The sequence below is a fragment of the Pseudonaja textilis genome, chromosome 1, assembly GCF_049901715.1.
Source record: "Pseudonaja textilis isolate UNSWEBS1 chromosome 1, rPseTex1.2, whole genome shotgun sequence".
Taxonomy (NCBI): domain Eukaryota; kingdom Metazoa; phylum Chordata; class Lepidosauria; order Squamata; family Elapidae; genus Pseudonaja; species Pseudonaja textilis.
The window spans coordinates 99,322,308-99,349,507 of record NC_141990.1 but is presented as its reverse complement, the minus strand read 5'-3'; the positions used below and the strand labels follow the sequence as shown (position 1 = coordinate 99,349,507).

At 36.2% G+C, this 27,200-nt stretch overlaps 1 protein-coding gene and 1 long non-coding RNA gene across 3 annotated transcripts; one reads left to right on the top strand and one right to left on the bottom strand.

Annotated features, from left to right (window-relative positions):
• Nucleotides 1-305: 305 nt before the first annotated feature.
• Nucleotides 306-15,866, top strand: RPF2 (ribosome production factor 2 homolog). 2 transcript variants are annotated; one of them, XM_026726606.2, is made up of 10 exons: nt 306-358; nt 2,561-2,693; nt 3,918-3,955; nt 6,072-6,111; nt 8,093-8,174; nt 8,895-8,971; nt 10,666-10,765; nt 11,172-11,274; nt 14,300-14,444; nt 15,348-15,866. In XM_026726606.2, the coding sequence occupies exons 1-10, from the start codon at nt 336-338 to the stop codon at nt 15,522-15,524; spliced, it is 918 nt and encodes a 305-aa protein (XP_026582391.1). In that variant the 5' UTR covers nt 306-335; the 3' UTR covers nt 15,525-15,866. The 2 variants fall into 2 exon arrangements, with proteins under 2 accessions (XP_026582391.1, XP_087768992.1); XM_087912866.1 differs by lacking the exon at nt 306-358 and adding an exon at nt 787-887.
• Nucleotides 6,902-26,666, bottom strand: LOC148127738 (uncharacterized). Its single transcript, XR_015739574.1, has 3 exons — nt 26,602-26,666; nt 7,690-7,745; nt 6,902-6,998 (listed from the first exon to the last, which is right to left on the bottom strand). It is a non-coding gene; the product is annotated as an uncharacterized LOC148127738 (long non-coding RNA).
• Between the last annotated feature and the right edge of the window lie 534 nt (nt 26,667-27,200).

The window sequence follows — 27,200 nt, the reverse complement described above, 5'->3', positions numbered from 1 at the left end:
ACAGGGATGCTGCAATGTTATAAGGGTGAAAAACGGTCATATGTCCCGTCTTTCGGTGCTCTTGTAACTTCGAACGGTCACTCAATGAACTGTGGTTAAGTCGAGGGCTGCCTGTAGTCTACTGAAATATATAGATATTATATATCTTGAAGATATATAACATCTTCAAGAACCACCGCTTCTCGGGGGTGGGGGGCGGCTCTTCATTTTCTATCTCTATATTCAAACCACGGCGGATATGATGTCACAACGTGATTTAAAAAAAAAAAACTCTTTCCGGTGGTCTCACTGTGTCTGGTCCACGTGGGTGCAGCTAGAGCTCCTGTACCGGGAACATGGAGGCTTTAGACCGTGTGGTGTAAGTACCGGGTTTTCAGCAACGGTCCGTTTTGAGTCCTTTTTGTTTGTTTGTTTCTTTGGGATTATGAAATGAGAAACATTTCTGAGCTCGTGGGGGGAGCGTTTGTGTGCTTTGAAAGTGATATGCGCAGCCTTTTATCAAGTAGGTGCGGGGGAAAAGCCGGTTTTAGGCTTGCGGTTAAGTTTGGCCTGAGATTTCACGCGGCATATCCCGAGCTCACGCCGCTTATCTTCGGTTGGTAGAAATCTGCTTGTAGCAAGCCTAACTAAATCAGTCTAAAACAGGTCCCTAAACTTGACAACTTTAAGACTTGTGGACTTCAACTCCCAGAATTCTCCAGCCAGCTATGCTGGCTGGAGAATTCTGGGAGTTGAAGTCCACAAGTCTTAAAGTTGCCAAGTTTAGGGACTTCTGGTCTAAAACGACCAGTCAGCGATTAGTTTCCCCCGACCTGGTGTGGGGTCTATAACGCTGTCGGGGTTCACTAATAGGCTTTGCGGGGAAATCACTAAGTGCCTTGAAACGGGTAAAAAAAATAATAATTGCACTACTATATAATAAGAGGAAACAGTGAATTTCTCGGTGGGAATGTAGCTAAACTGCAGCTTTTTATTAAGGAACGTTTCTTAATGTTAAGACTTTCGTGTTAAGGTGGCTTGTGTTTTCTCTGAGTCCTTGCAGTAATATTTCAAATGAGGTGAAATGAATGTTTATTTGGTAGGTACTACTATCAGTGGCACACATATGTATGCCTTTCCATGTTTTGGGGTAATTGCACAGCAGGCAGATATGAAATACAATTGTTACAAGCTGACCAGTTGTTTGTAAGTGCCTTTTGTTTCCTGCTTTGTTTCACAACCTCTGGCTCTCTGATGTTTTGGTTCAGTGCTGGTGTTTGTATGATTACAAGTTTGCCTTCACTGGTATATCAAATAAAGTTAGTAATATTCTTGGAGATAGTGGTGGTAGTTCTGATGGAGAATTATTTTTTCAATTCACAAAAGAAGAATCCTGAAGCAGATGCTGTATAGGTTTACTGAGTGAAATGGGGTGAGGAATGAAGAGTTGATTTGAGAATGTAGTACCTATGGCAAGAGGTCATACTACAACAAACCAAGATAAGATATGCTGTTTTTCATCTTCGTGGTGTGAATATGGTTGGAGAGAAGAAAATTAGTTTGGAGAGAAGAAAAACATTAGTCAATTAGAAAGGGGAGTTTCCTGGAATAATATTGCAACTTAGTTTTAATTTTTCAAGGGCATAGATTGTCTCTTCCAGAAATATAAACAATGTAAGATTGGCAGGCATGGAAAAAATGTGAACAAGCCTTCCATTCTTTTCTTTCTTTCCCTATGCAGAAATAAAATTTTAGACCATGGAGAAGGAATAAAAAATATTCAACTTTATTTTGCCCAGTTCTTGAGTATGAATTGGAGATTGTAATTTCAGATAAATTCTGTCCAATTGGTAAACAAAATAACCACATAGCCAATAACCGGTTTGGTAATTGGCTTATTTATAGTTTTAAATGCAATTTGGGGTTTGCATATACAAGCTTGCAGGCAGACATACCAATTGCATATTCAGATTCTGATCTCTCTCAAGTTATGTTTGGTGACTTCTGAGGTCATCAATTATTTAAGAACCAATCATTTGCTCAGGGGAAAAAACCTTCTCATATGAACCAGGATTGACAGCAGAGTTTCCTAAAATGTTTGGGGCTCAAATAATCACAGATTCTATATAAAAGCCCAGATAACAACACAATAAAACAATTTTAAATTAAATTATTTTTACCCATTTAATACATGCTGTGCAAGATATTTTATAAAAATGTAAATTTTAAAATAAAAACCTAGACATCCAGACAAGGGTCAAAAACCCAGCCTTGGCAACCTGGTATGAATCAGGCTAATTTTTTAGACACCTGGATGCCTCACTTCAATGGGTCATGCTGAGAAGCAAGTAGTCTTTCTAACATGCCATTGGGTATCATTTCTCCTTTTCATCCATAGATTCAGTTTGCATCAATAACGTTCTGCTGCTGGTTATATCACGTCTGTATTTTTTATAAATTGTCATGTTGCGATTTTATGATGGGCAGCATTTAGAAGTGCTAAACAAAATAATAGCATTGTAGATCTCAATTAACTATTTTGTAAAACTTAATTTGTTACTTGTTTTTTTTTTCATGGCAGAAAGCCTAAAACAAAGAGAGCCAAAAGATTTATTGAAAAAAGGGAGCCTAAACTGACAGAAAACACCAAAAATGCAATGCTCATAAAAGGAGGAAATGCAAATTTAACAGTAGCAGAAGTACTCAAAAATATTGTAAGTATGTTTAGAAATTTCTGTAAAAGTAATGGTGCTTCTTTGGGAATTGGAACCAGAAATATACACTGTAAATCAGTAGTTCTTAACCTTTTTTTCACCACCAACTCCCTTTAAATATCTTTCGTGGCCTCAGATTCCCAAGACTTAACTCAAGATTTAAATAGTTAACATTTCTTCAAGCATTCATAGACTCCCTGTGACAACATTATTGCCCCCCAAGGGTCTGCAGACCACAGGTTGACCAATTATTGGTCCTCAGACCAATTATTAACATTACCAATTATCAGGATCTGGAGCACAATGAAGTAGGAATTCAGTCATTAAAATCTCAGCATTTGATTTTTAGTTGTTTGTGCTCGTTTTTTGTCTTATTTTCCTTGTAAGACAATAAGATAAATATGTCCTCTAGCGGTCTATTTGTTTATAAAATTTGTGGGAATGGTAACTTTTGTTACTGATACTGGAATTGTGTTTAGAAGTCAATCTAGAATGCATGGAGCCTTAACACGTGTTGTGGAGGAGATTTTCTCAGTGTTGTCTCTTCATTCCTCCTCCTCTGCCTTACTAAACATATCTGTATTCATTTAATGTATTTCGATTTCCATCTTGAGGGCTTAAAAACACTTACCTTTAAGGGTTCTCTTATAAGCAGATCCTAGTATTAGAATTGGAGGAAGAAAAGTAGGTAAGAAAAAAGGAAAGTAGGAAAAAGGAAAAAAATAGGAAAATAGTTTTAAAACATTCCAGAGGAAGATGCCTTCTATGAAGCTGAGAAATCATTTTTTTACTCTGTCAGAAGGACTCCCCAATTTGGCGAGGATGGGGTGAAAGTGACTTACAATAGCAAAGTGTCACCTGTTTAATAAAATCTTCTGGATATGAGAAGGGGACAACAGTGAAGGATACCAGATGTTAATATAATGTCGCTATTCCCTCACCATAGTGGGAGAATGCAATTGATCTGATTCAGATTAAACCTTTGTAGTGAGATGATAGTATTTGTGCCTCAGTGTTGCTATAAGAGCCAGCAAGGGATTAGCAGAGTTATTTGGTAGAACCTGCTAGTGAGCTTAAAGCCCAATGAAGTCCTTCAGGCACTCATTAATCTAGGCTTTATTTGTTCTAAGTTGATCTAAACAAATATATTTCCTTTTTATTTGAAACATTTTAAGATTCGCATTGTTAAATGTGACTTCTAAACTAAAATGTTCTTTTTTATAGTATGCCCTGAAAAAGCCCTTTGCTGTCTTATATAAAAGGTAAGTGATATATTGCTGGTGTATTTTTCTCTGGTATTCAAATGTGATACAGAGCTATGTGGTATTTGGTGTGTGTGTGTGTGTACACCGTATTTCCCTGAAAATAAGACCTAATTGGGAAAAAGCCCTAATGTGTTTTTTGGAGCAAAAATTAATATAAAACCTGGTCTTATTTTTGGAGAAACATGGGTATATTTTATATATATATGAATGACATATACTGTACATATGCATGTACATTCACACATCATAATAGGATTATGCAAAGCAGTTGAAAGAGGAGTTTTAAGGTCATTAAAATAACTATGTTTCTTTCTTCCTTCCAAGTGAAGGAAATCCACATTCAGAAATAGCCAGGAACAATTTCTAAAGCTTGGGAAAGGTCCAAGCTACTTTAACAATTTAAAAAGAAGTATAAAATATGCTTGTTGAATTCTTTGCATAATTTCACTTATATGTATGCACGCACACACACAGAGATACATGCAAATATGAATGTGCATAATTATACATACATGCATACATTCATGTAGTCAACCACTACAACCTATGAAAAGTAGGCTTTAGGTTCCAAAACCTCTCCCCAAAACTGGGTTTGGTTTATCTGGAGATGGGTTTATCTGCGAGTATATGCAGTAATGTTTTTTAAAGTATGGTATCCATGTATTACAGATAAGCCAACACTTGAATTTCCAATAAAAATACCATGAAAAATATATCACCCACAGAGAAACCAATTACATAAGAAAATGTTGGTGTTCTGACCCAGGTTTCATAAAACTCAATAAAACACAAACTGAATTTAAAAGTAAAACCTTTTTTAATGTGATGCTGGGAATTACTTGCATTCCCAGCCAAAAGTCATTAGACAAAGTTCCTCCAGACGAGCACGCTTTTTAGCGCTGCCGAATGGTGCCAAGAAACAGAAGTCCAATTCAGGCTAACAAACCAACCCAAAAACCTAGAAAAAACTGACCAGAGTACAGAGCTTCAAGAAGGACTCAGAGATAACTGAACTGCTTTGCTTCCTGCAAAGCTTTCGTCATTGAGGACTGACTTTTATCCCTTATGGGAGGGGCAATCACCTTCCAGCCTTACTCCAAGTTACCCCTTCTGCTTCAGCTGCTCTTGCCTTCTAGCAGCTCTGTGCACATGTACGCTGGGAACAGGCTTCCCGGAATCCTCTGCTTCTCTTCTGCCAGACTCCAAAATCTCTGAAGGCAGCACCCCAGATGGTCCTGGCCCCATCCTTGCATCAGATGTAGGACCCTTGTCCAAGTCCTCGCCAGACTCCCTGACTGGTTCCCTTTCGTCCTCACTGTCTGATAATATTTGCTGTCTACACCGGCTGCCGGCGAACCACAACAGTTGGCTTATCTGCAGGAGGCATACCTTTCATGGTATTTTGGATAAGTGTCAACTTATCGGTACATGGGCTTATCTGCAAGTATATGTGGTAGTTGAGGGATGTTTATGTTTAATACAAAAAATATCTATAAAACACTGCACAATAGAAAGTGTAGATAACCAGGCAAATCATTTGATATGCCTTCTCTAATCTAATGCTTTTTAGATATATCCAGTTATAATTTTCATTGGCCCTCTGACTGAAAAGATTGGGAGTTACCATCTAATCCACCTGAAGGGTATGTGCATAGGCTTTCTGTCACAACACAAATACATTTCCAAAAAATTGTATAGTAATGAGTGATAGCTTGGTATTGGAAGCAGTGTTAGAAAGAGAGCCCCCCCAAATATTTGGAAGAGGTATATCAGAAGCTGGAGACAAGAGTGCCCAAGAATGTTTACTTAGTTGCTGTATGAACTGGTAAGGTGGTCCTGATGACCAGCATCAAAAAGGAATAACAGTTCTCAGATAAGAAAAGCTGCAGCATTTTACATTAGATCAGTTTGCACATCATGCTAAACCATGTTGTGTTCAAGCAGCATCCATTGGCTTCTTGTAATGGCTGCTATCTACTAATTAGAAAGCTATAGGAGGAAGCATCCATGATTTGCTTAGCATATAATATGAACCAAGCAGTTTTTTTGGGAAGTTACTAGTTTGCGGGTAGGTTAAAGCAGGTATTTATGAGTTTTTAAAAATCTGTTTCAGAAAGAATATTACAAGGCCCTTTGAAGATCAGTCCTCTCTGGTGAGTATTAGATTTAGGCTTATGTACTATATGTGAGATAGCAAAATAGATCCAAACCCTTTCTGGAATCGTGAAATTTAATTTGGTTATACAACATCCAGTCTGTATTGGCTATCCTTAACATTGTGCTAAATTAGCTTTCTCTTGTCTGATGTCGCTTAGAGGGTTTGGACTACAACTCTTCCTTTGTAAGAGAAATAACTGTAATTGAGTTCAAAGCATCTTGAGAGAGGAACTGCTGAAGGAGGTTAGTTTCAATGCTGGAAACAAATAGCTGTGAGACAGAACTATATGTGCCACTTCCCATTGCATATCTTCTGCTACAGTCGTGATGGGGTTCTTTTTCAGTCATACTGTGGGCGGGTTAGCTTGATATAGCTTGAATTGAGCCAAGAAAACATGTAAAATAAATGTTGCTGTTAGTTAGTTTCTAAGTTTTCTAGTAATACGTATTTTTGCCTCTAGATGGATCTGTCGCAGAAAAGATAGCTGATCCATTGCATTTACCGGCATCTTTTAAAAATATTTACATTTTTACTTAGGTCATGCTCAATATTTTTGCCTCCTATTTTCCCCACAAAAATATTTTCTAAGGCTTAAGAACAGTTTCCAGGCCTTACAGAAACATACTGTACCTTGAGAAAGCAGAATATGTTTTGATTATAAGCTAAAAATGAGAATATTGTTTTTACATATTTTTTTTCTTCTGTGGTTTATATTATGGGTGTGGAACAGTTATGAATAAAAAGGAACAATAATCCTATTGCTTTGGTTTGTAACTTACCCTGAGGTCAGCATATTCTCTTGTAAAGATATTGAAAGAAGTTTGTTCTTAGTTTGAAGCTGTCATTATGTTAACCCAGAAAGAACTGGAATTTGATATAACTCTGTTGGATTTGGAGGGGAAACACAGTATTGGATGTTTTACAAATAATATATTGTGATAACAATTTCTGTTCAGTTAATCTTTCTGAATTTCTGAAAAGGATAATTGCAAAATCTTTACTGATTTTGATCCAGAATACTCCATAGATTACTGATAAAAGAGAATACTTGGGGTCACTAGTGCTCTCTGAGCTCAGTTATTTTTTTGCAGACATTTCATTACTATACTAGGTAACATCATCAGTGTACTTTACGCCACTGTTCATTTTATGACTGGCTAGCAACAATTTGCAAATACAACTGTAATAAACAATGGGGGGGGAATCATTTTCCCACCAATGCATGCTTTTATGACCATCCTTTGCAGGCTACACAACAGGAACCTTAAGTGTGAAACCGGTTTAGCGTCTGGTCAGTTGACGCCAGGGGTGTCAAACATGCACCCCATGGGCTGCATCTGGCCACAATAGGCCGTGGAGTTGGCCTGCAGGCTGTCCCAGAAAGAGCAAGGGACTGCTGCCCCGGGACTGGCCATGCCTACCCAGTTGACTGTGATGATCAGGCCACGCCCACCGCAGCCCCCCAAGGGCAAACAAAATCCCAATACAGTCCATGACAGGATCAAATTTGACACCCCTGGTTTAAGCAGAAGATGATTCTTATCAACTAAGGTCACAGAGCTGAGCTTATTACCTTGATATTAGGGAAAAGCAGCTCAGGAAAAGATAACTTGTTTAGGCCATCTCCACCTGCAATGGGGCAAAAAAGAAGGGAGAGAAAGTTCAGGCACAGAATACTACTGTATGAGAACTTTATCTGAATGAGACAGCAGCGGCTGGTCCTCTTTGCCATGTCTCTGTCTCATATTTGTTTAGCAACCCTGTCATTTAATGACCAAGTTGTTGGATCAGAATGTGATTGCTAAACAAGGAGAGGGTGGAAAAGGAATTGGGAACTGTAAGCCAACAGAATCTTCTCTTTTGGCAAGATTTACAGTGGTGTAACAGCTCCTCGGTTTTCTCAAATTATGCCCTGTTTTTGTATTGTTTTCTGCAAAGCATTTCCACATATTTAAACTTCCGTATTCTATTATTAGGAATTTTTTTCCAAGAAGTCTGATTGTTCTTTGTTCCTGTTTGGATCTCATAGCAAGAAGAGGCCTAATAATCTGATCATAGGTAACATGTCTGGGATTTATTTATACAATTATTTGTAGTTGGAGAAAGTAGAACAAGACCCTCTCCATGTATGAAAACAAGCCTGTTTTTGTCTTGAGCCAAATAGATGGAATTTAAAGAAAGGATCATTGGGGGAATTGTGGTCAAGGCCAGCTGACATAACTCATCTCTTTCAGGGTTACAATCAGTGCATCTGCTTGGCTAACTTTGTCTGAAATTAAAGTTTCTCTATCATGTAACACTAAGCCATAACATTACTTGCTTGATTAGCTCAATGCAACTAGGCCAGTATGGTTTGCTCATAGTGTAACTCATGATGTTGTCAAGTTGAGTTTGAGGAAAAGTGGATGTTGGTCTTGTTATGTTAGTTGTCAGGTTTTCTAATACTTTCTAATTCTTTAAGGAAAAATATATGAAAGCTATTTTTTTCACAGGTATCATAAAGGTACATGAATTCTTTATGTGAAAACCAGAGGTCTTCAAACTTGGCAACTTTTAAGACTTGTGGACTTCAACTCCCAGAATTCTCCAGCCAACTATGCTATGCTGCTATGCTGACTGGAGAATTCTGGGAGTTGAAGTCCACGAGTCTTAAAGTTGCCAAGTTTGAAGACCTCTGGTGTAAACTATCTACAATAAAAAGGCATTCATTTCTAAAATGGAAATGTTATTTCATTGTCAAAAGACCAGCTTCAATTATCTTTTACTCTCTTTTGGTAGGTCGTATGTATGACTATCATATTCTGGATATGATTGAACTGGGCATTGAGAAGTTTGTTGCCCTCAAAGATATTAAGGTAACATATTCCGAAATATCACTAGTTTCCTTACTGACTTAATTTGCTGGGGGTGTATCTCTTTTCTCTCTGATTTCTGCTTCTTAATTGCTGTTTGATCAGTATTTTAATATATTAATAAAGGAGACTATTTGTAGCTCAGGGGGACAGGAAGGGGTCCTTGGTGTTCTCTGAGATTGCTTGTTTTCTTGCAGACGTTTCTTGCTAGCACTGATAATGTTACTAAGTTAGAAAGCAAGCAAGCTAAGGACCCCTTTTAATAATATATTTTGGTCATATTTATTTATGTGTGCCTTATCAGCAATGATAAACTGCCTGGAGTAGTCTGTACAGTTCGTTGACAATTTAATTTAATTTTGCAGTAAACACTTTTCCGTACTAACACTGTGCAAACTGATATAAACAGAAAAATCATGGATGCTACTTGAAACTCAATGTGACTATAATCTATGAAAGAATATATCTTTATCCAGGAAGCTTTTCCCATTGTTTGTCCTCATTATATTTCACTGGAATCTGCTTTTTAAACTTGGGGGATGGGATTATCAGTGAAGAAGCTGTAGTTTGCTAGGGTCCAGGTGGCTTGAAATTGGGTAGTCAGGTCCAGCTAGCTGTGATGGGTTACTGCTTTTGAGTGACACCATCAGCTGCTCTACTTGTTCCAAGAATTCCTGGATATTTAAGCTGTTACTTTTGACTGACCAGGGCAGAGTTTACCAGTAGTGCTGTCACCGGATTTAAATAAAAATGTAGAAGATCAAATTTATTTCAGCAGCTTAAGTCTGCCTATACTGAAACTTATTTTTTTAACCCTATGTAGCTATAGGAACACTTGTTTGTTTTTAAGACAGTAAATGTACATATCACAGTGCAGTGTCTGAGAAGAAATATTCTAATGTGATGCCTGTCATTTCAGTTTTTATGAGCACATTAAAGAATAGTTAACCTTTTTTTTGGTAAAAAGTTCTTTTATTGTTTATATTTAAAAAACATCTCTTTTTAATGAACGGCATGGTTCCAGGTTTTCACAGTTCCATGCAAACATGACCTTGGTTACATATTCATCTTTCACATTTGATTTCATATCATTACATTTCATATTTTCTGTAAATTTTCTCAGATATTCTTATATTCTTCAAACTTGTTTTCTATATTTTCTACTCATTTCTTAACTTATTTCTTTTTACTTTAAATAATTCTCATATCTTCATATTTGTTATACTTTATACTTTTATCTGTCACATTTGCAATTTCATCGCATATTCTGATTTCATTATTCCAAAAGCTCCATCTTAATTCAAATAATTCAAAAAATTTCCCCTTTAATTACTAATTGGCGTGTACTACGAATTACTAATTTGAGTGTACCAAGAATAGTTAACTTTGAAAGTGCCTAATTTGTTGGGTTACTTGTTTAATTGCCTTTTTAAAATTTCAATATGTTGCCCACTAAACATGTTGGATTGTAGTTCCCAGAATTCTCAGTTAGTGCAGACAACAAACAGCTGGGAGTGTAGTCCCAACATATCCACAAAAGGGACATCTGAGCTGCCAGTTAACATTGGCAAGGTCTACCCAGCCAGTCTATTCCTATTGGGAGTGACCTGGTGATAGGTCTTCTGAGGTACTTTTTCTCCTTCTCTTGGTCCTCTGCCAACCATTTTTGTTCTTTAATCTTTTATTTTTTATAATAGAACAGCAAGTGTCCGGAGGGAACAAAGCCCATGCTGATATTTGCAGGAGATGCTTTTGATATTGATGAGGAACATAGAAGGTTAAAAAGCCTTCTAATTGGTAAGCCATTTGAGTTAACCTGCTGGTGTCATACAGACCTGTTTCTTAAACTTTTTTGCTTTCAGGATCCCCATTTTTAAAAATGATGGAGGACTCCAAAAAAGCTTGCTTTTGTGGAGTAAGGGTTATATTTGAAATATGAAAAATTAAATTTGTTATGGAATCATGTAAAATTAATATTAAAATCTAGTAGATTATTAATATAAAATATTTTTCATGAAAAAAACTATTTTAAAACTAAGAAAAAGAAAAATGAGAAGAGTTACATTGGTAGATGTTTGCCAATATTTTGAACACCTGGCAAATAATTTTGATTTTTGCAAACCACGAAGAGAGTCTTAAGGGATCCTGGGCATCCTTGGACCACCCTTTAAGAAATTGTTCTTGCTCTTTTTTTGCCTTTTAGATTTTTTCAGAGGCCCCGTTGTGCCCAGTATTCGTCTGGCCGGCTTAGAACATGTTCTGCATTTCACAGCAGTGGATGAAAAGATCTATATGAGAAGTTACAAGTAAGTCCGCGTGGTGTTTGGGTATGTGCAACAATGTGCGGTCATATACTGACTAGGACTAGAGATGTGGTGCATTTGTGCGTGATTGGATTAGAGCAGTGTAGGAGAGGCGTTAGGTGGGGAAAAGTCTAATTTTATCCTTTCAGGCTGGCTTCCCATGGATTATGGTTAACCTGCTGTCTGTATGAAATGGCTGAATACCCAATTAAAACGTTACTTTAAATCCTCATTTACTTAGAAGAAACATAATGTTACAGGTATATTAATTGTACTTAGAAATTTTGTTTTCAGGCTAAACTTGTTGATTAAAAACTAGGGATTCTCAGCACTAGCAAAGTGCATGTACACATGAAACATACATAACCACAAGCAAATTATTTCTTCAGAAATCATGATTTCCTCAGAAAACGCCCACCAAATTACCCTCTTTTTAACCAGGAGATACCCTATTATTTCTATAGTATTCCTTGTGGTTCAAGCTATCCAGTTGTGACTGGTTTTGTCAGTATTGCTCTCCCACTGTGTTAATATTCATTAACCTTTACTGTACTAACAGAACTTAATGTCACCTACTTTGCAGTATAGCCCCACTGTATTCTATCCTTGAAGGTTTATCTAGATTTAATTATCTATTTTGGGTTGTTACAGAATAACTGTTAGCTTCATATTGTTATGTTCAGCAATTCAGGGTCTGGGATAGAGTGATTGTTGAATACTGATATCCCTACTCGGCTGTTCTTTTCATTTCTGCGAAAGCTGAACATAGACACAAAACCTGTTTACAAACTGTTGACCTTTGCTTTGCTAGGATATCAGTTCAGGTTTATTATGACCCATATACATATGCCCTAGTTTCTTAATGTGTTTGAAATATTGTCTTGTCTTCTGTGGATATAAAACATATTACTACATATGTACTGAAAACTCTCAGAATTTTTCATACAACATGGCCATATCTGGAATATCCCAAACTGTGAGAATTCTGTTTTGAATCATGTATAGAATCCAATAATAAAAACTGAGTTTGATGCGGCTATGCAACTGTACAAAGTCTGGGGCGTGAAGTTTTATCTCCCCCGCCCTCTCTCCCTCCCTCCCTCTCTCCCCCTCTCTCTTGTAAGATAAGAGATAAGAGAAGGAGGTTGGAACATAAGATCAGAATATATGATCACCAATCTTTATAATTTAATAATATCAGATCTATTATATTATGCTTGGTTGACTAACCATCTCAGTGGAGAGAATAATGAGAAAAGAACAAATCAGACATATGTATCAGTCTGAAGATCTGGAAACTGCTGCCACTTGAAGGCGGCCCGGTACAGGGAAATTCCAGCTGTTTAAAAATTGTAAATGTTTTAATTAATATGAATGTCCTCAAAATTAACTTATAGTTGTCAATCTACCTAGCGTTAATGAGCAGGAATATAATTCAGATGCAATAAGAACGGGGTTTCTGATAAGGTTAAAAAAGGAATTTGTGTTACTTTCAAATGATGAAAGAATACAGAGAAGACAGAGTTTACCTTTTATGAGCTGGTACATCTCTTTTCAAACTTAGTCATGTCTGATATTTATTAATACAGCTTTGGTAGAATGTGGCATTGGATGCATGTTTTTAAACAACTGCTATGTGCAAGGGGACTTGGGACTGATGAACCAAGAAGTATACTAAGAATATTAATTTATGTTAAACTGTTACGTTTATGTTAAATTGCAGCTAACTGCTATTAGGCTACAGTTGGTTATTGCTGTGTAATTTCAACAAGGATGGAGAAGAAATTACTCAGATATCCTTCAACCAATCCATTTCTTTTACGAGATGATCGGGCTATTATTTTGGAAACTGGATTGCACCAAGTCCTTAGTTTTGAAATTAAATATGGATTAAAAATAAACTGATGAACAACTGGATGTCATACTTCTCTATTGCTGTAATAGTAGATGGGGAGAGTTGGCACGCAGAGCCCTCTCTGCGGGCACGCGAGCCATTGCCCCAGCTCAGCTCCGCTGTGCATGTGTGCGCGCACCTCCCAGCAGCCAGCTAATCTTTGGGTCTCTGCTGCGTATGCATGAGGGGCGGGATGCATGCATAGGGTACATGCACGGAGGTGGGGTGCATGCACATTGCATTTTGGAGATTTGCACATGCACTTTGGGCACTCAGTGCCGAAAAGGTTAGCCATCACCTGGCCTAGAGATTTGCTTGTCCATCATTTGTTGTAATGTTGTTTTCCAATGTAGACTAAAATCTAATCAACCAGTTAGATGTTTCAACCCAAAACCCAGCAGTTCATTTTTATCCGATGCTGGCTAATTTTTGATCTTTGTCCCTTTCTCCACCATTTCTGCTGTTGCGCCCCCCCCCCCCTTTTTTTTCCTTTCTCTAACTTTTTTATTCAAACTGCATTCTTGTTGTATTTGTGTTATTTTTTTCCTGCAATATATACTCTTTTAATTTCTTTTCTATAAGCTCTTTAATAATATTCTTCGGCACTATTTGATCTCATTAAATTGTTCCCTTTGATGGTTACTTGTAGAGCCAAAAAAGGACATTATTAAACAAATGTTATCCTCAAAGTACTTTTCTGCAAAATAAGCCAAAGTATGTTATCTCTATGGTAAATGAAGCATTTTTTTTCTATCTCACAAAAGTGTATGGCCATTACTCTGCATAGTGTTTCTCCAGAAGGAATCTATGGAGAAAGGGTTGCTAATATTCCTTTGGGGCGGGGCAAGATTTATGGCATATCGTGGGGTTCTTTCTGCTTAATCCTGATCCCAGAGACTTTTATACAGTACTTGGTTTCAGTAAATATTTGTCTATTGATACTATTAATATAGATCTGATATAGCTTTGCATGTCGGCGTGAGGCATTGATATGAACTGCATAAGACTGATTTGTTCTTTGTGCTGAACTATTTGGATTCTGGAGGAAGACTGTTACAAGGATCCAGAATGTCAGATGAACTAATCAAACAGGAAGGTTTCTCTCCCCCACCCCCCCTTTGTCCTATTTTCAAGGGTGTTATTGAAAAAGTCTGGTTGTAAAATACCAAGGATTGAACTTGAAGATATGGGACCCTCATTAGATTTGATGATAAGGAGAACACATTTGGCATCCGATGATCTATATAAGCTGTCACTAAAGCAACCTAAAGCACTCAAGGTACGTAGACAAGTCTTTATATATTTAGGCCAGGAAAATCTGCCCCAAGTGCAGAACTGAAAGTGATACATAACTGAAAATATTTTTTTTTCTGTTTGTGGATCAGAGTAACTTAACTTCAACTCTTTACAGTTATATTTGATTAATTAAATCCACTAATATGCGCTACTCCGGTTTTTCTTAATGTACTTTAAGGATTATTTTAGATTATAAATGTCATTTGAATCTACTTTGGGAATGATTTCTGCTTGACTTATTTGTAGTCACCATTTATTTTATTGAGATAGGGATGTCCTTGTATGCATGCCTTCAAGCCAATCTTGATTCCTGGCAACTGCCTGGACTAATCCCTGCAATTTTCTTGGCAAAATTTTGGAAATAATTTGCCCTTGCTGCCTTCTTAGACTGAAAGAGAATGACTTGGTGCCTAAAACAGGACTAGAACTCACAGTCTCCCAGTTCCTAGCCTGGTGCCTTAACTATACCAAACTGGCTCTCTGTGGATGTCTTTAGGTAATATCATAACGAGCTAATCTGATAGAGTTAGTCTAATTTTGTAATCCTTGCATCATTGTTTTGGAGCTTTTGCAAATTAAACCAGTTTTCTCTACCCTGAGTGCCTTCCTCATATCTGGATCAACCTACAGGTCTCCTGGTGAGAATTCTGGGAGGGGTCGGCACATTGGAAGGCAATAGAGTTAGGAAGTGCTTGGTCCACAAATGAGACTTCAATACAATTCTCCAGTCACGGATTTGTTTCTCCTAACTAATTTAGATGAAATAATGAATTAACTAATTAGATTTAAGTTGTAATGGAAGGACATTTTCCAGTCGTTATTGGACCAGGATTGCATTTTGAAGAAATGTCATTCTAGATTTTTTTAAAAAATCTTGTATTTCTAGCCAAAGAAGAAGAAGAACGTCTCTCATGATGTCTTTGGGACAAAATATGGACGGATTCACATGCAGAAACAGGACCTGGATAAACTTCAGACTAGAAAAATGAAAGGTTTAAAGAAAAGACCATCTGAAAAGAAAACTGAAGATGGAGAAAATCCAAAGAAACTAAAGTTGGAATGAGAAGTTTAGACTGGAAGGAGCATTTGAATTTGGCTCCTCTCAATGAAATGCCATATAAACTTAAATCTTATCTCCTGTAAATTTTACTATTTTTCCTTTTTTTAAACAGTGGAGGATCTTAATTTTTTTTCTAATCTGGTTTACCTGATCTTTGATACCTATACTATAGACACCTATGTCTATAGGTGTTTGACCTTGCCATAATATTTTCCCAATCTTTATCATAAATTATTTAGAATATAAAATACATCAATTGTTTATTTTTTCGGGGATTTGGAGCAGGTTTGATCAAAGTTATATAGAGCTAAAGGCTTGTCTAGAAATGAAGAAAAATTTCCAGAATGTTTTGGGCCTATATCCTTTTAATTTGTTGTTGGTTGACTGCTCTGAATTAAGTCTGTATTCTTATTTATCATCATTGCTGTTTACCAATTTGGGTTGTTATCTCTCCATATATGCCTGGATTTCAAGTGCCAGAATTCTGAGCAATAGCTATGCTGGCTGAAAATTCAAGAGGCAATCCAGAGTTTGGGGGAAACTGGTTTATGCAATACATTGTTTTGTCAATCCAGAGTTCCACATTTAAGAACAAAACGAAAAGGAATCACATTAGAAGCAAGTTTTTTCAAGAACTTAAAAATGTGAAGGCACATAGAGCTATAAGGTTAGGAACAGCAGGTGACTTCTCTAAGTTAATATTTTTGGATTACAGTATGTAGTCTCGCTTTAGGGAAAAACAACAAAAGATGCAGGTGTTGCAGAAAGAAAGAAAGCAAACAATGTAGATACCTGTAAACAAGCTTATCCATCATGCTATGAAATACCTATGCCCAATTAATGTTCAGCTAGAAAAAAAATCCTTGCTTGGTAAGATTTATTTGAGCAGAGTCCAATTCGTTATCAAGATAACTCCTCAGCTTCTGTATTCATTTCTACATTTCCAACCCGTACAATCCAGAGACTCTTTAGCTTACATAAGAGTATAAAAAAATGCCAAGCAAAGCATCCACAGTTTAACAACTATAAAGAGTGAAATAATACCATCCAAATAAAACCGCAAAACAATGAACATAGAAAATGAAGATGGCATGACAATATCAGGAGAAGGTTCTCCACAACAACTCTGTCCTTAAAAACCTCCAAAATATCAACAGGGAGGAGGCTGCTCCATAGTGCCAGTCCTGGCCCAGAAAAGCAGTGCCTCTCAGACCTCCCCAAAACGTGGCATATATGGCTTTTTTTTTTCTGTGATCTAGTGGTTGGTCATAGGACACATTAATAATGCCGCATGGTGCTAGTAATTTGGTAAAGTAGAATACTTGAGATGACGTGTCTTCATCAAAGTCTGAAAGAGCCACAATTCATTTCAACTTAGAGTTGTTAGAACATCAGACCTCAGATAAAGGATGATTTTCACTTAACAAACCCAAGAGCCAGGGTTGTTTCTTTTTAATAGAGAAGAATTTATGCTACAATCTAAATTGAGCATCCTACTCATTCTGGGAGTTGGGTTAGGGTTGTTAACAAAAAAAATATAAACTGAAGAAAAGCTCCTTTTTGGGTACCAAAAAGGAGCTATAATCGATTGCTTGTCCTTTATAATGTGATACATAAAAGTTTGTTCATTTCCCCCTTATTCAGCCTTCAAGTGAAAAGTTAAGTTGTTGGTTCAAAATCTTTCCCAAATCTATCATTCACTGTTAAAAGATTGCTCTCTTTCTCCTTATTTACCTCTTTGAAATTAGTGTGACTTAATTATTTGGCATACATGTCATAAAAATGAGTGGAGTGAGAAATGTGAATACACTTGTATTTTTTTAAATCAGTTACTGCTGCCAATGCTGTATATATATATATTTTGCACACACAAGCATGAAGCCGAAAGCACCAGCCTGAAGATGGCGAGTGGGACCTCATCGAAACATTGCCAAGATGCTCTCAATCTTACACAGGAAAAGACCCGCACACGCCAAGACCTGCATGCCCATACCCGTGAAAATCTATATATATGTTTTCTTAAGTTTTCGTGGGTATTTATCTGTATGGTATTCAGCTTTGTTCAGGTATTTTCCCACATCATTATAGTTGTGCTTTTAAAGTTGTAGCAATGTTTCGGCAGAATCTCATCTGCCATCATCAGGCTTCTGTATAGTGTTCGTCTGTGAGTCAGTCAAACGGCTGTGAAAGTCTGACTCACAGATGAACACAGTACAGAAGCCTGATGATGGCAGATGAGATTTTGCCAAAACGTTGCTACAATTTTAAAACCACAACTATGACGACGTGGGAAAATACCCGAACAAAGCTGAATAACATACATACATACATATATAAATTTTTTCAAGCTTCCCTGAATAACATGTTTGAAACTATTTCAGTTTCCACTTGACAGCATGCTATTGAACAAGCTGCTTTTTGCGATGTATGTTGGAGTGATTACTTTCCTCCATTCTTCAGTTTCTTAAAAAAATGTTTGATGCTCCGATAATCATAAAGAGGAGATATTACGTTTTTATGAGCAGCATTAGATATATTTGCTAATGAAGTCAAATGGAACAGGTGTGTTTATGATTAAAAATTGAATTTAAATATATTATTATTTAAATACACTGTTAGATTTTCTCCCTTGATTTAGACCAAAATGAGGAAAAGGCAAATTTTATTAAAACTAATTTCTCCATTTAAAATTATACATCAATTTTAAACAGTCAATACATTTAACACAGACACATGGTTATAAAGGAAGTAACTTTAAAAAGCTAACTAGTTGCAATACTAATGTGTTTCCTACCCAATTTGCTGCTCTTTGTTGATATATACTGTGGATGTACATTATGAATGTCTTCTGATTGTGTTGATTTTAAATTATCAGAGAGAAAATGCTATAAAAATGGAAAAGCATCAGTGTTGTTGAGAACATAAGTAGAATCCAGGCATATCTCAAAAGCAAGTTTACTTGGTGACCGTATTAATTAGTTTTACCACATAGCTGTTGTGTATATGTACCTGTTTTCATTCATTTATAAATGTGTGTGTATATAAGAGCATTTTGCATCAGGTATTTGTGTGAAAGTAGGAATGAACCTGTATCAGAGATGCAGTATTTGAGAGACTTCTAGATCCTAGGAGATTCCAGTTTATGCAACATGTATAAAAATACTAGAATGAAGATTTTTAGGAAGATTTAGCAATTTAGAACAAGAGACGATTCTCAAAACACAAATTCTGCAGAACACTAAGTTTCCATGTGAACTGGATGATGTGATAGCACTTAGATGGAAAAGTACCAGGAAATATGAGAAGAGTAGCAGGCTGAAACTGGTTAAGTTTGTCAGAAATTATAAAAATAGATGGGAACAGCATGTACCCTGTTTGGGGCCCTCATAGCTTAAAAGCACCTTTTTGCTTGTAGCTGTTGCTGCATAGTTTATAAGATTCATGGACCTGTGCAGTTGAAATACTATTGTGATGGAATAATTGGTCTTGTTTTCACTATCTTGTTTTTGTTGTGACAAAGCTTTGTGTGTGTTTGTGTCTCCTTCCCATCCTGTCTTCTCATCTTTCCATCCCATTGCAACCCAATTACAACAATAGATTAACAATTTATTTGAGTTAATCTACTTTGAGCTAAACAGGTTCACGGTGCGAAGGAGTAAGTAACATTGGTTTGGTACATGCATCATGATAAATAGTGATTTGTTTGATTTTAGCTTAGTCCATTCTATGGGCGCACCCGTTGTGTCTTGTATGACATGGGTTGTGGCTTTGTACTATATGTGATGTCAGTCTTTGGGTTTCATCAACAATCAGTCTGACCCTAACGTATTACAATATGCTTTCACAAGGTTGCACTAATTTCCTTCACTTAGTCCAGGTGTTCCAGTAAGAGTTTTAGCTTTAGAATATTTGTTCCAAACCATGTAATCCGGTAACTGGAATGAGTCAGGGTTTTGTTTTTTCCCTTGCTTTCCCTTGTGATTAACTAGCACTGAGGATTTGTTTGGCAAATATATTGTCCTGTGCAGCAGTTCTGTTGTTTATGTACAAGCAATTCTAGATCCAACTCCATGGCCATTTTCCTAAAGCAAGAGCTGAGTGGGATTTTAGAAAATGCTTAGTTCTCTAGATGAATACATACCTGAAAATAGAAGTAGTCCAAAATCCAGAGTATGGGAAGGAAGGACTGTTTATTCAAAGAAGTGTAATTGTGCGGCTGAAATACTTACCTGTGTTGCATAAATATTTTTTTGCACATACAAACCCAAGTGACGTCTTGGAGCAAATTAAGAATGGTAATTCGAAACAAGGCAGAAGAGAGAAATTGGTATATATTTGAGGATTATATTAATTGTCATTTTTTTCTGTAGTCTTTATTTCCCCTGGCCTTATTTATTTGTTGCCTGCCTTTCTTCCATTGAAAAGTCCATAGCAAACCTTTGACTGACCATCATATAAAAACTTTGCACTGCAAGTCTGCAAATAGGAATCTCTGGAGAATTTTGGTTGGTTGGGTAGAATGAGAAGCTCCATAACCACTTTCAGTTCAACAAGACTGAAGGACTTGATTCTTCTGCAACAGCAAGACAGTATAATAAAGAGAATACAGCTTGTCAACTTTATCCTTGAGTTTAAATCCAAGTCCTATGAATACATCAGGGAAATAGAAGTTCTGCCTCTGATTTTTGTGCAGGATCTTCTCCAGGTCTACAACTTAAAGCTACCGCATTATATAGTAATGATATATAAGTAGAGGAAGGCAATGAAAAAGCTTTTTTGTTAGAGTGAAAAGAAGCAAAAAAAGTCCATTGTGCTGTGTTTTGTTACCCTGGAAAATCTGCATATCTACTTTCTTGCTCTGTAGCACTTTTATAAATTCGTTTTAATTTTAGAAATTGTGTCTGACAGGTGCTATCTTATCTGACCAGGCTGGGGTTGGCCCCTATCATTATAACTCTTCACACTTCTCCCTACCATTCTCATCTTCAATATGCATATAAAAATATAAATAACACATTTTCAGCCTCCCGCACCAGACAGTTAGAATTGACCATAGTCTCAATTTGATACCCATAAACACATTGGATGTACCTCTTTGAACCCCTTATCAATAGTACCTGGGGATTGAAATATTGTAAGCCAGATATAAGGAAAATACCAGCAATATGAAATAGTATTTTGAGAATTCTGGAAAAGTCCAAACACATCAGTCTCTGGAATGAGTTTTTTGTTAAAGGAGCTTAATTGGAATTTAAATAATGGTTGGTACAATATATGTGGAATATATTTCTTACTCATCTCTGCACTTGATAGTGTCTGTGGGATGTTAAATAATCACAGAGGCATTATGTATACTATGTACATCCAAAGTTCTCTCAATATGTTACAACTGAAGATCAATAGAAATAATGCACAGCAAGATTATTGCGGTAGGCATAATAAAGAAAGGAAACCGTATGTTGAATGAAGTACAGTATATCTGCAGGAATGTTTTTCTTCTGCCTTAAATGTTTATATTTATGATAAAATTGCGGCTGGTGAAGACACAGAAAGTGTAGAAGAATGCAATTTTATGTATACATTTCTTAAAAATATTTTTTAAAACTAGGAAAAAAGCAGTCTTCTTAAAAGTAGCAATAGCACTTATATACCACTTTACAGCCCTCTAAGCAGTTTACAGAGTAATCAACCAGTTAGATTGCCCCCAATAATCTGGATCCTCATTTTACCCATCCTAGAACGATGGAAGCCTGAAACTTGGATCGAACTGCCAAACTGCTGGCAGTCGCCAGTCATCAGAATTACCCTTCAATACTGTAACTCAAAACACCACCACCATCGCTTTTTCATCATGATTAAATGCTTCCTTGTAAAGCTGTGTCAGGAAACCTTCCTGAGAGAATTTACAAGAAATAGCTTTAAATTATAAAATCAAGATACAGAAGACATAAAGAGGAGAAAATAGAATTGTTCCAAATTACACAATATAGTTAAGGCCTGAATTCCTGTGGTCTGTGACGCATTAACTTGTAATGTGGCTGTCTGACCCTTCAGCAGAAAATGATAAAATATCCCGTAGTGACTCTAAAATGATAAAGCTGACTAAACATGTTTCTTATATCCTCATTCTGAACTTGTCATTTTATTGCAAAACAACTCTTGAAAAAGTCCCATGTAAGTTGCTGAATATCAATTCAGTCTACACACACACAAACTGACTGGAATAAAATAAGTTATACAATCGTATAACAATTCAAGGACCATTGTAAGCTTAAAAATTTGGGGCTTAAAAAAAATCTAGTAAGATATGAAATTTTAATAAGGCAATTAAATGATTATTTAGAATACTAGAATGGTAAAATAACCTGTTTAAAGAATAGACCCCATTATAATGATAAAATCCAAGGGGAAAAATGTGTGATCGGTGCTACACAGTAATGTAGCATATACTTTTTCATAATGTTTATCACACACAAATATTTGGATTTCTGAGCAATATTCCTAGTACATATTGTGAAAACACATGACATTAAAGGGTGAGGATGTTTTCTGTTGTTCCTACTCAATTGTTTGCAGTAGCACTCCTTTGATTATTCGAACTGGATAATAAAATGCATTGCTAATCTCTCCACCCTTCAACCTGACAGGGTTATCTTTGCAGATAATTCCAAATGTTTTAATTTCCCCAGTAAATTAAAACTGCTGACTTAGGATTGTTGTCTTCAGTCATTTAGTTTTGGCTACTGGGAAACATTTCAAGTGCATCCTTTCGCTTGTTCTTCACAAGAATTTGCTCTTCCTGTCATATGACCTATTGCTGCTACTCCCTTATTTCAGAATAGATGTCAAGTCAATCATGAGGCCCAAGTTGGTTTTTATTTGACCTACTTTTTAGCTCTAAATCTCTTTAGATTTTTATTGGGCTTTTCTATTGAAATGAAGTATTTATTCTTATCTCAAAATAGCCGATCAAGTCAGCATGCTCAAATAGTTATATCTGCCATTGGGAGAAAGAAATGCATCCTAATATGGTCATTTAAAAATATATACTTATTCAATGCAGATAGCTGCCCATCTCAAATGATGTTGAGGACAACCACTAATACAAAAGTGGTCCTTGTTTAGTAACTGCAAGTGGTTCTGGTGAAATGGTCATTAAGTGAGCTGAGTGACAGAAGGAGAAAGTTTGATGATTGCTGTTATCTCATTCAGATAAAAATTTTCTCATATGGTGTTCTGTGCCTGATCCACTTATCTCTCTTTTCACCCCCTTAAAGGGCGGAGAGATTGCCTTAGCAAGCTATCTATTCTGAGTTGGTTTTCTCCAAAGCAAAGTCTAAAAACCTCTGAAAAGTGCGAACTTCAAGTGAACAAGCTTAGTTTTGTGACTTTAGTTAATTAGAGCCCTTTGTTGCCTGAAACTGATACAGTGAAGGCTTTTTTTTCTTGTAAATATGTGCATTGGTTGAACAATGATTTTTATTACTATTTTTTATCATTATCTTTGCAAATAGTCACTATCTGAGACAGTTGTTAAACCAGGACTACATATACAGTACCCTATTAAGTTTGGTTTTTGCCTTGACTTCATCCTGCCATTCTTTTTGCCTTATAGAACACATGGATCATTCTATTTTTCTATCAGCAGTGGCCCTATCAACTGAGATACCTAGAGACTTTCAAAAAAGTGTTCTTAAAGCCTCCAAGGAATCAACATTTGTTTAAAGAATGCAAGATATAATTTATTGCAAGCATTAACTTGATCTCCCGAGTCTATGTATAATTCTTGTCCATTTAGTTTGTCAGCAAATAACAAACTGGACATTTTTTTCAAATCAGAGTTTGCCCCTGAGAATAAAATGGTCGCACAAACTTACATTATGCAATATCCATTAAATAGAGAGTGCAAATAATCAATGTTATGAGGCACTAACAATTTAAAGAAATGGTCATGTGGAAGAAAAAAATAGGGAAGAGTTTAATAGGCATAAATACACAATACACTATAGGCCAGACAAGGAATAATGGATGGAAACTGAACAAGGAGAGATTTAACCTGAAAACAAGGAGAAACTTTCTGACAGTGAGAACAATCAACCAATGGAACAGCTTGCCCTTGGAAGTTGTGGGAGTGCCATCAGTTGAGACTTTCAAGAAGAGATTGGATTGCCATTTGTCAGAAATGGTGTAGGGTCTCCCGCTTGGGCGGGGGGTTGGACTAGATGACCTACAAGGTCCCTTCCAACTCTGATTATCTCTTTATCTGTACAATCTACTTTTGATCCAATGAGTTTTAGAAGTATTAGGTTGACATTAGAAGTATTTCCTGATAGGTTGGGGGTGAGTACATAAAATATGCCCATGTTTATTTGAACATGGTGAACCTTGGTTCATTTATCTTATGCATGAAACAGATCCAGTAGACTCTGTTGGACACAGTCCAGACAAAGTATAATACTTCTAATTAAATCTTTGGTTTCAGTGATCAAGAGTTTAGTACTTTCTCTGTTCCTGGATGAAATTGACATGTTCTAAAACTACTTAAGCTGATTTGCCAGGGCCACAAACACTGTTTGGAAATGCATCCTTGAAAATAAACATCAATACAACCTGGATATTGAATTGAACATGATTTTCTGAATGTTTTTTTCTTGCCACATCCTTGCTCAATAAATAGATCAGAGATGAGTTCCAGGTTAAGCCCTCCTCGTTGATGAACCGGAGACCGCGACTGTCCGCAGCTTCGGTCTGTGCTCCCTCATTGGAGAGCCCCAATCATCGTGATTGGGGCTGAAGCTGTCTCAAAGGGGCGGTGGAGTAAGGGGAAGCCACCAGCCAGGTTGAGGGGAGCCACATCTCCCCCCTGGGCATTTTTTTCCCACGAAAATGACCAAGCAGTGGTCCAAAATGGCCACCCTGAAGAGGAGGACTTAGCTGGACTAAGATTTGTGCAGGAGAGAAGAAGAAAGAGGTGGACAACATAAGAACCAGGACAATTTGGTGCAACAACTAACTAAAAGGTACCCCGGAATGGACATTATAAGAATTTTTATGAAAGAATAAGAAAGCAGCGGAATTATAAAGAGAAAGGGGAAAAAAAGTGAAAATATTTTTGACAGCTGAATGTGGCTTTGAACCAGGACAGGAAGAAGCCGGAATAAAATATCTGAACAAATTGAATTAAAATACATTGGCAACAAACAGGCATAAATTAAAGCTGGACTTAAGAGTATTATTTAAATTGGAGATTTGATTGGTTTGGAATACAGAGGCTCGGAAAGCCCTGAACAATAATATGGGGCAGGGGAAGGTGTGGACATTGTATAATGGAGAGTGCCATCTTGTGGACAAAAATTTAAACTGAAAAAGGGAAAGTTCCTATTTCTCTATGAATCTGATCTGATACAACGAAAAGGAAATATTGAAACAATAAAACAAGTACCCTAGAAAGTGAAAATTGAACCAGAAAAAAAGAAAAAAAGAGGGAAAGACAGAATGTTGGACTAATTGGTGATCTTGGTATAAACCCAGTGTCGGAATAGTTGTGAATCCAGAAAGCTTGAAGAAGAAAAAAGAAAAAGAAGTTGATTGGTGAATTTTAAAGACTATAAGATATAAGAGTGTGCAACGATGATATCTCTGGGGGAACTAAAAATGGAACTTAAAAATTTGAAAGAACTACTACATGCAAGAGGTGAATCACTTGTCTCTGAGTTAAAAGCTATGGAAATGGCGATAGAAGAACATGAAGAAGAAATCCCAGAGAAGGAGGTGTTTGTCCAAGAAGAAGCCATCTTAAATAGACAATCAGCACAAAGAACACCACAAAGAAGAGGAAAAAGAAGGCAAGTTAAAAATGGGAAGTCAAGAAAGTAACTAAAATGGGGAATACCTGTAAAAATCAGAAAGATAGAAAGAAACAGCAGAAAAGTAAAAGGGGGAAGGAAGATACAGAGAGAAAGAGGGATATAAATCAGAGGGAGGAAAGATTTGGAAAAATAAAAGGGAAGAGAGATAATGAGGAACAGGAACAGGAAAGAAAGAAATATGGGAATTGTACAATAAAAGGAAAAAAATGTTTATTTAGAATACATAGGGATAATGGTTAATGAATTAAGAATGGGGATTCCGCATTGATATGAGGGGTAATAATAATGTACTTTGCAATTACAAATCATAGAATATAGACTATTGAGAGGAGGGAGGATCACTGATATCATCTTAGAAGATGAATGTTCTTATTTTTATTGCTACAAGAAAGGTTAATGTTTATTATATATATTGAAATAATTGAAATGAATTGTGAAGATGTTTAAAAATGAGATTAATATCAATGACCAAGATTAGCAAAATGGATTGATTGCTTCTTTTTCTTCTATTTCCTTTGTTATTATAAATAAAACTCTATGGAAATAAAGGGAGAAAATACATCACAGAATCTGACTAAAAAGTATAATGTAAAGTAGTTTTTTTTTTTAGGGAATGATTATAATAACTAATTAAAATAAATGTTTAATTGAGAATTAATTGGGAGGGGAAATTTATGTTTTATTTTGCATGTAAAAGCTTGAATTAATTTAGACTTTAAGGAAAGAGTATGTGATGGAATTGCAAATCTGATAGACAAAAGAATTAAAAGGGAATAAGTATGAAGATATGGGAATTATTAGTGAGTTAAATGAGAAAAGAGTACTTTGGAAAAGGCTACGCTTAAAAGAAATGTTAATGTTTAAGAAATATATTTGCAAATTGAAATGAATTGAGAAGAAGTTATGAATGAAAGTAATATTAATGAACAGGATTAATTCGTTCGTTCCTTATGTAAAAGTTGAAATGGAGAGTCAAAGTGAGAAAAGAGTACTCTAGAAAAGACCACGCTCAAAAAATGTTTAATGTTTAAGAAATATATTTGAAAGAAATTGAAATGAATTGAGAAGATGTTGAGAATGCAAGTAATACCAATGAATAGATCTAATTTGTTCCTTTTCTTATGTAAAAGTTGAAATTGAGAGGTAATAATAGAATTAAGTTAAAAATCGATAAGATAGGAAGTTGAATGTAAAAATGAATATATACTTACTGTCATATTTGCATGTAAAAGTGGTGATTCGGAATTATGTTGTACACTGAAAAGAGCTCTTTTTTACTTTGTTTTGGAAAAACCTGAATAAAACTTGTTTAAATAATAATAATAAATAGATCAGAGATTAATATTGCAGTTTGCTTGAAGATCCTCAGGCTGTCTTTGGAAGAAAAACAAGCTGATGGCAGGAAGAAGTTGGGCTTTCATCATTCACTTGTGACTCAGCTCCATAACAGTTTAAGCAAAGTGAAACAAGAACACGAGCTGAAGAAGACCTCATGTTCTTTCTCTTGGAAGGAAGTGTGGCTTTCTTTCGTGCTGCATATAATCCTTAGTAACTTAGAATGCCTTCCAGAAAGGAGTTCAAATCCTTAATTGCTTTGTGCAGAATTTAAATGCATTTCTTTTAAAATAATTCATTTGTTTTTTACATTTGCAGCTCTGGAAAATTTAACCTTTTACGTGTGTTGTACAGGGTAAAAGAGAGCAGCTATAAACACATTTGTCTCCCTCTATTTCAAGCTGATTGTGATGTTCTGGAATGGACTGAACAAAAGAGCCCACCTACTATTAGGCAGAGAAAAATGCTAGAAGAT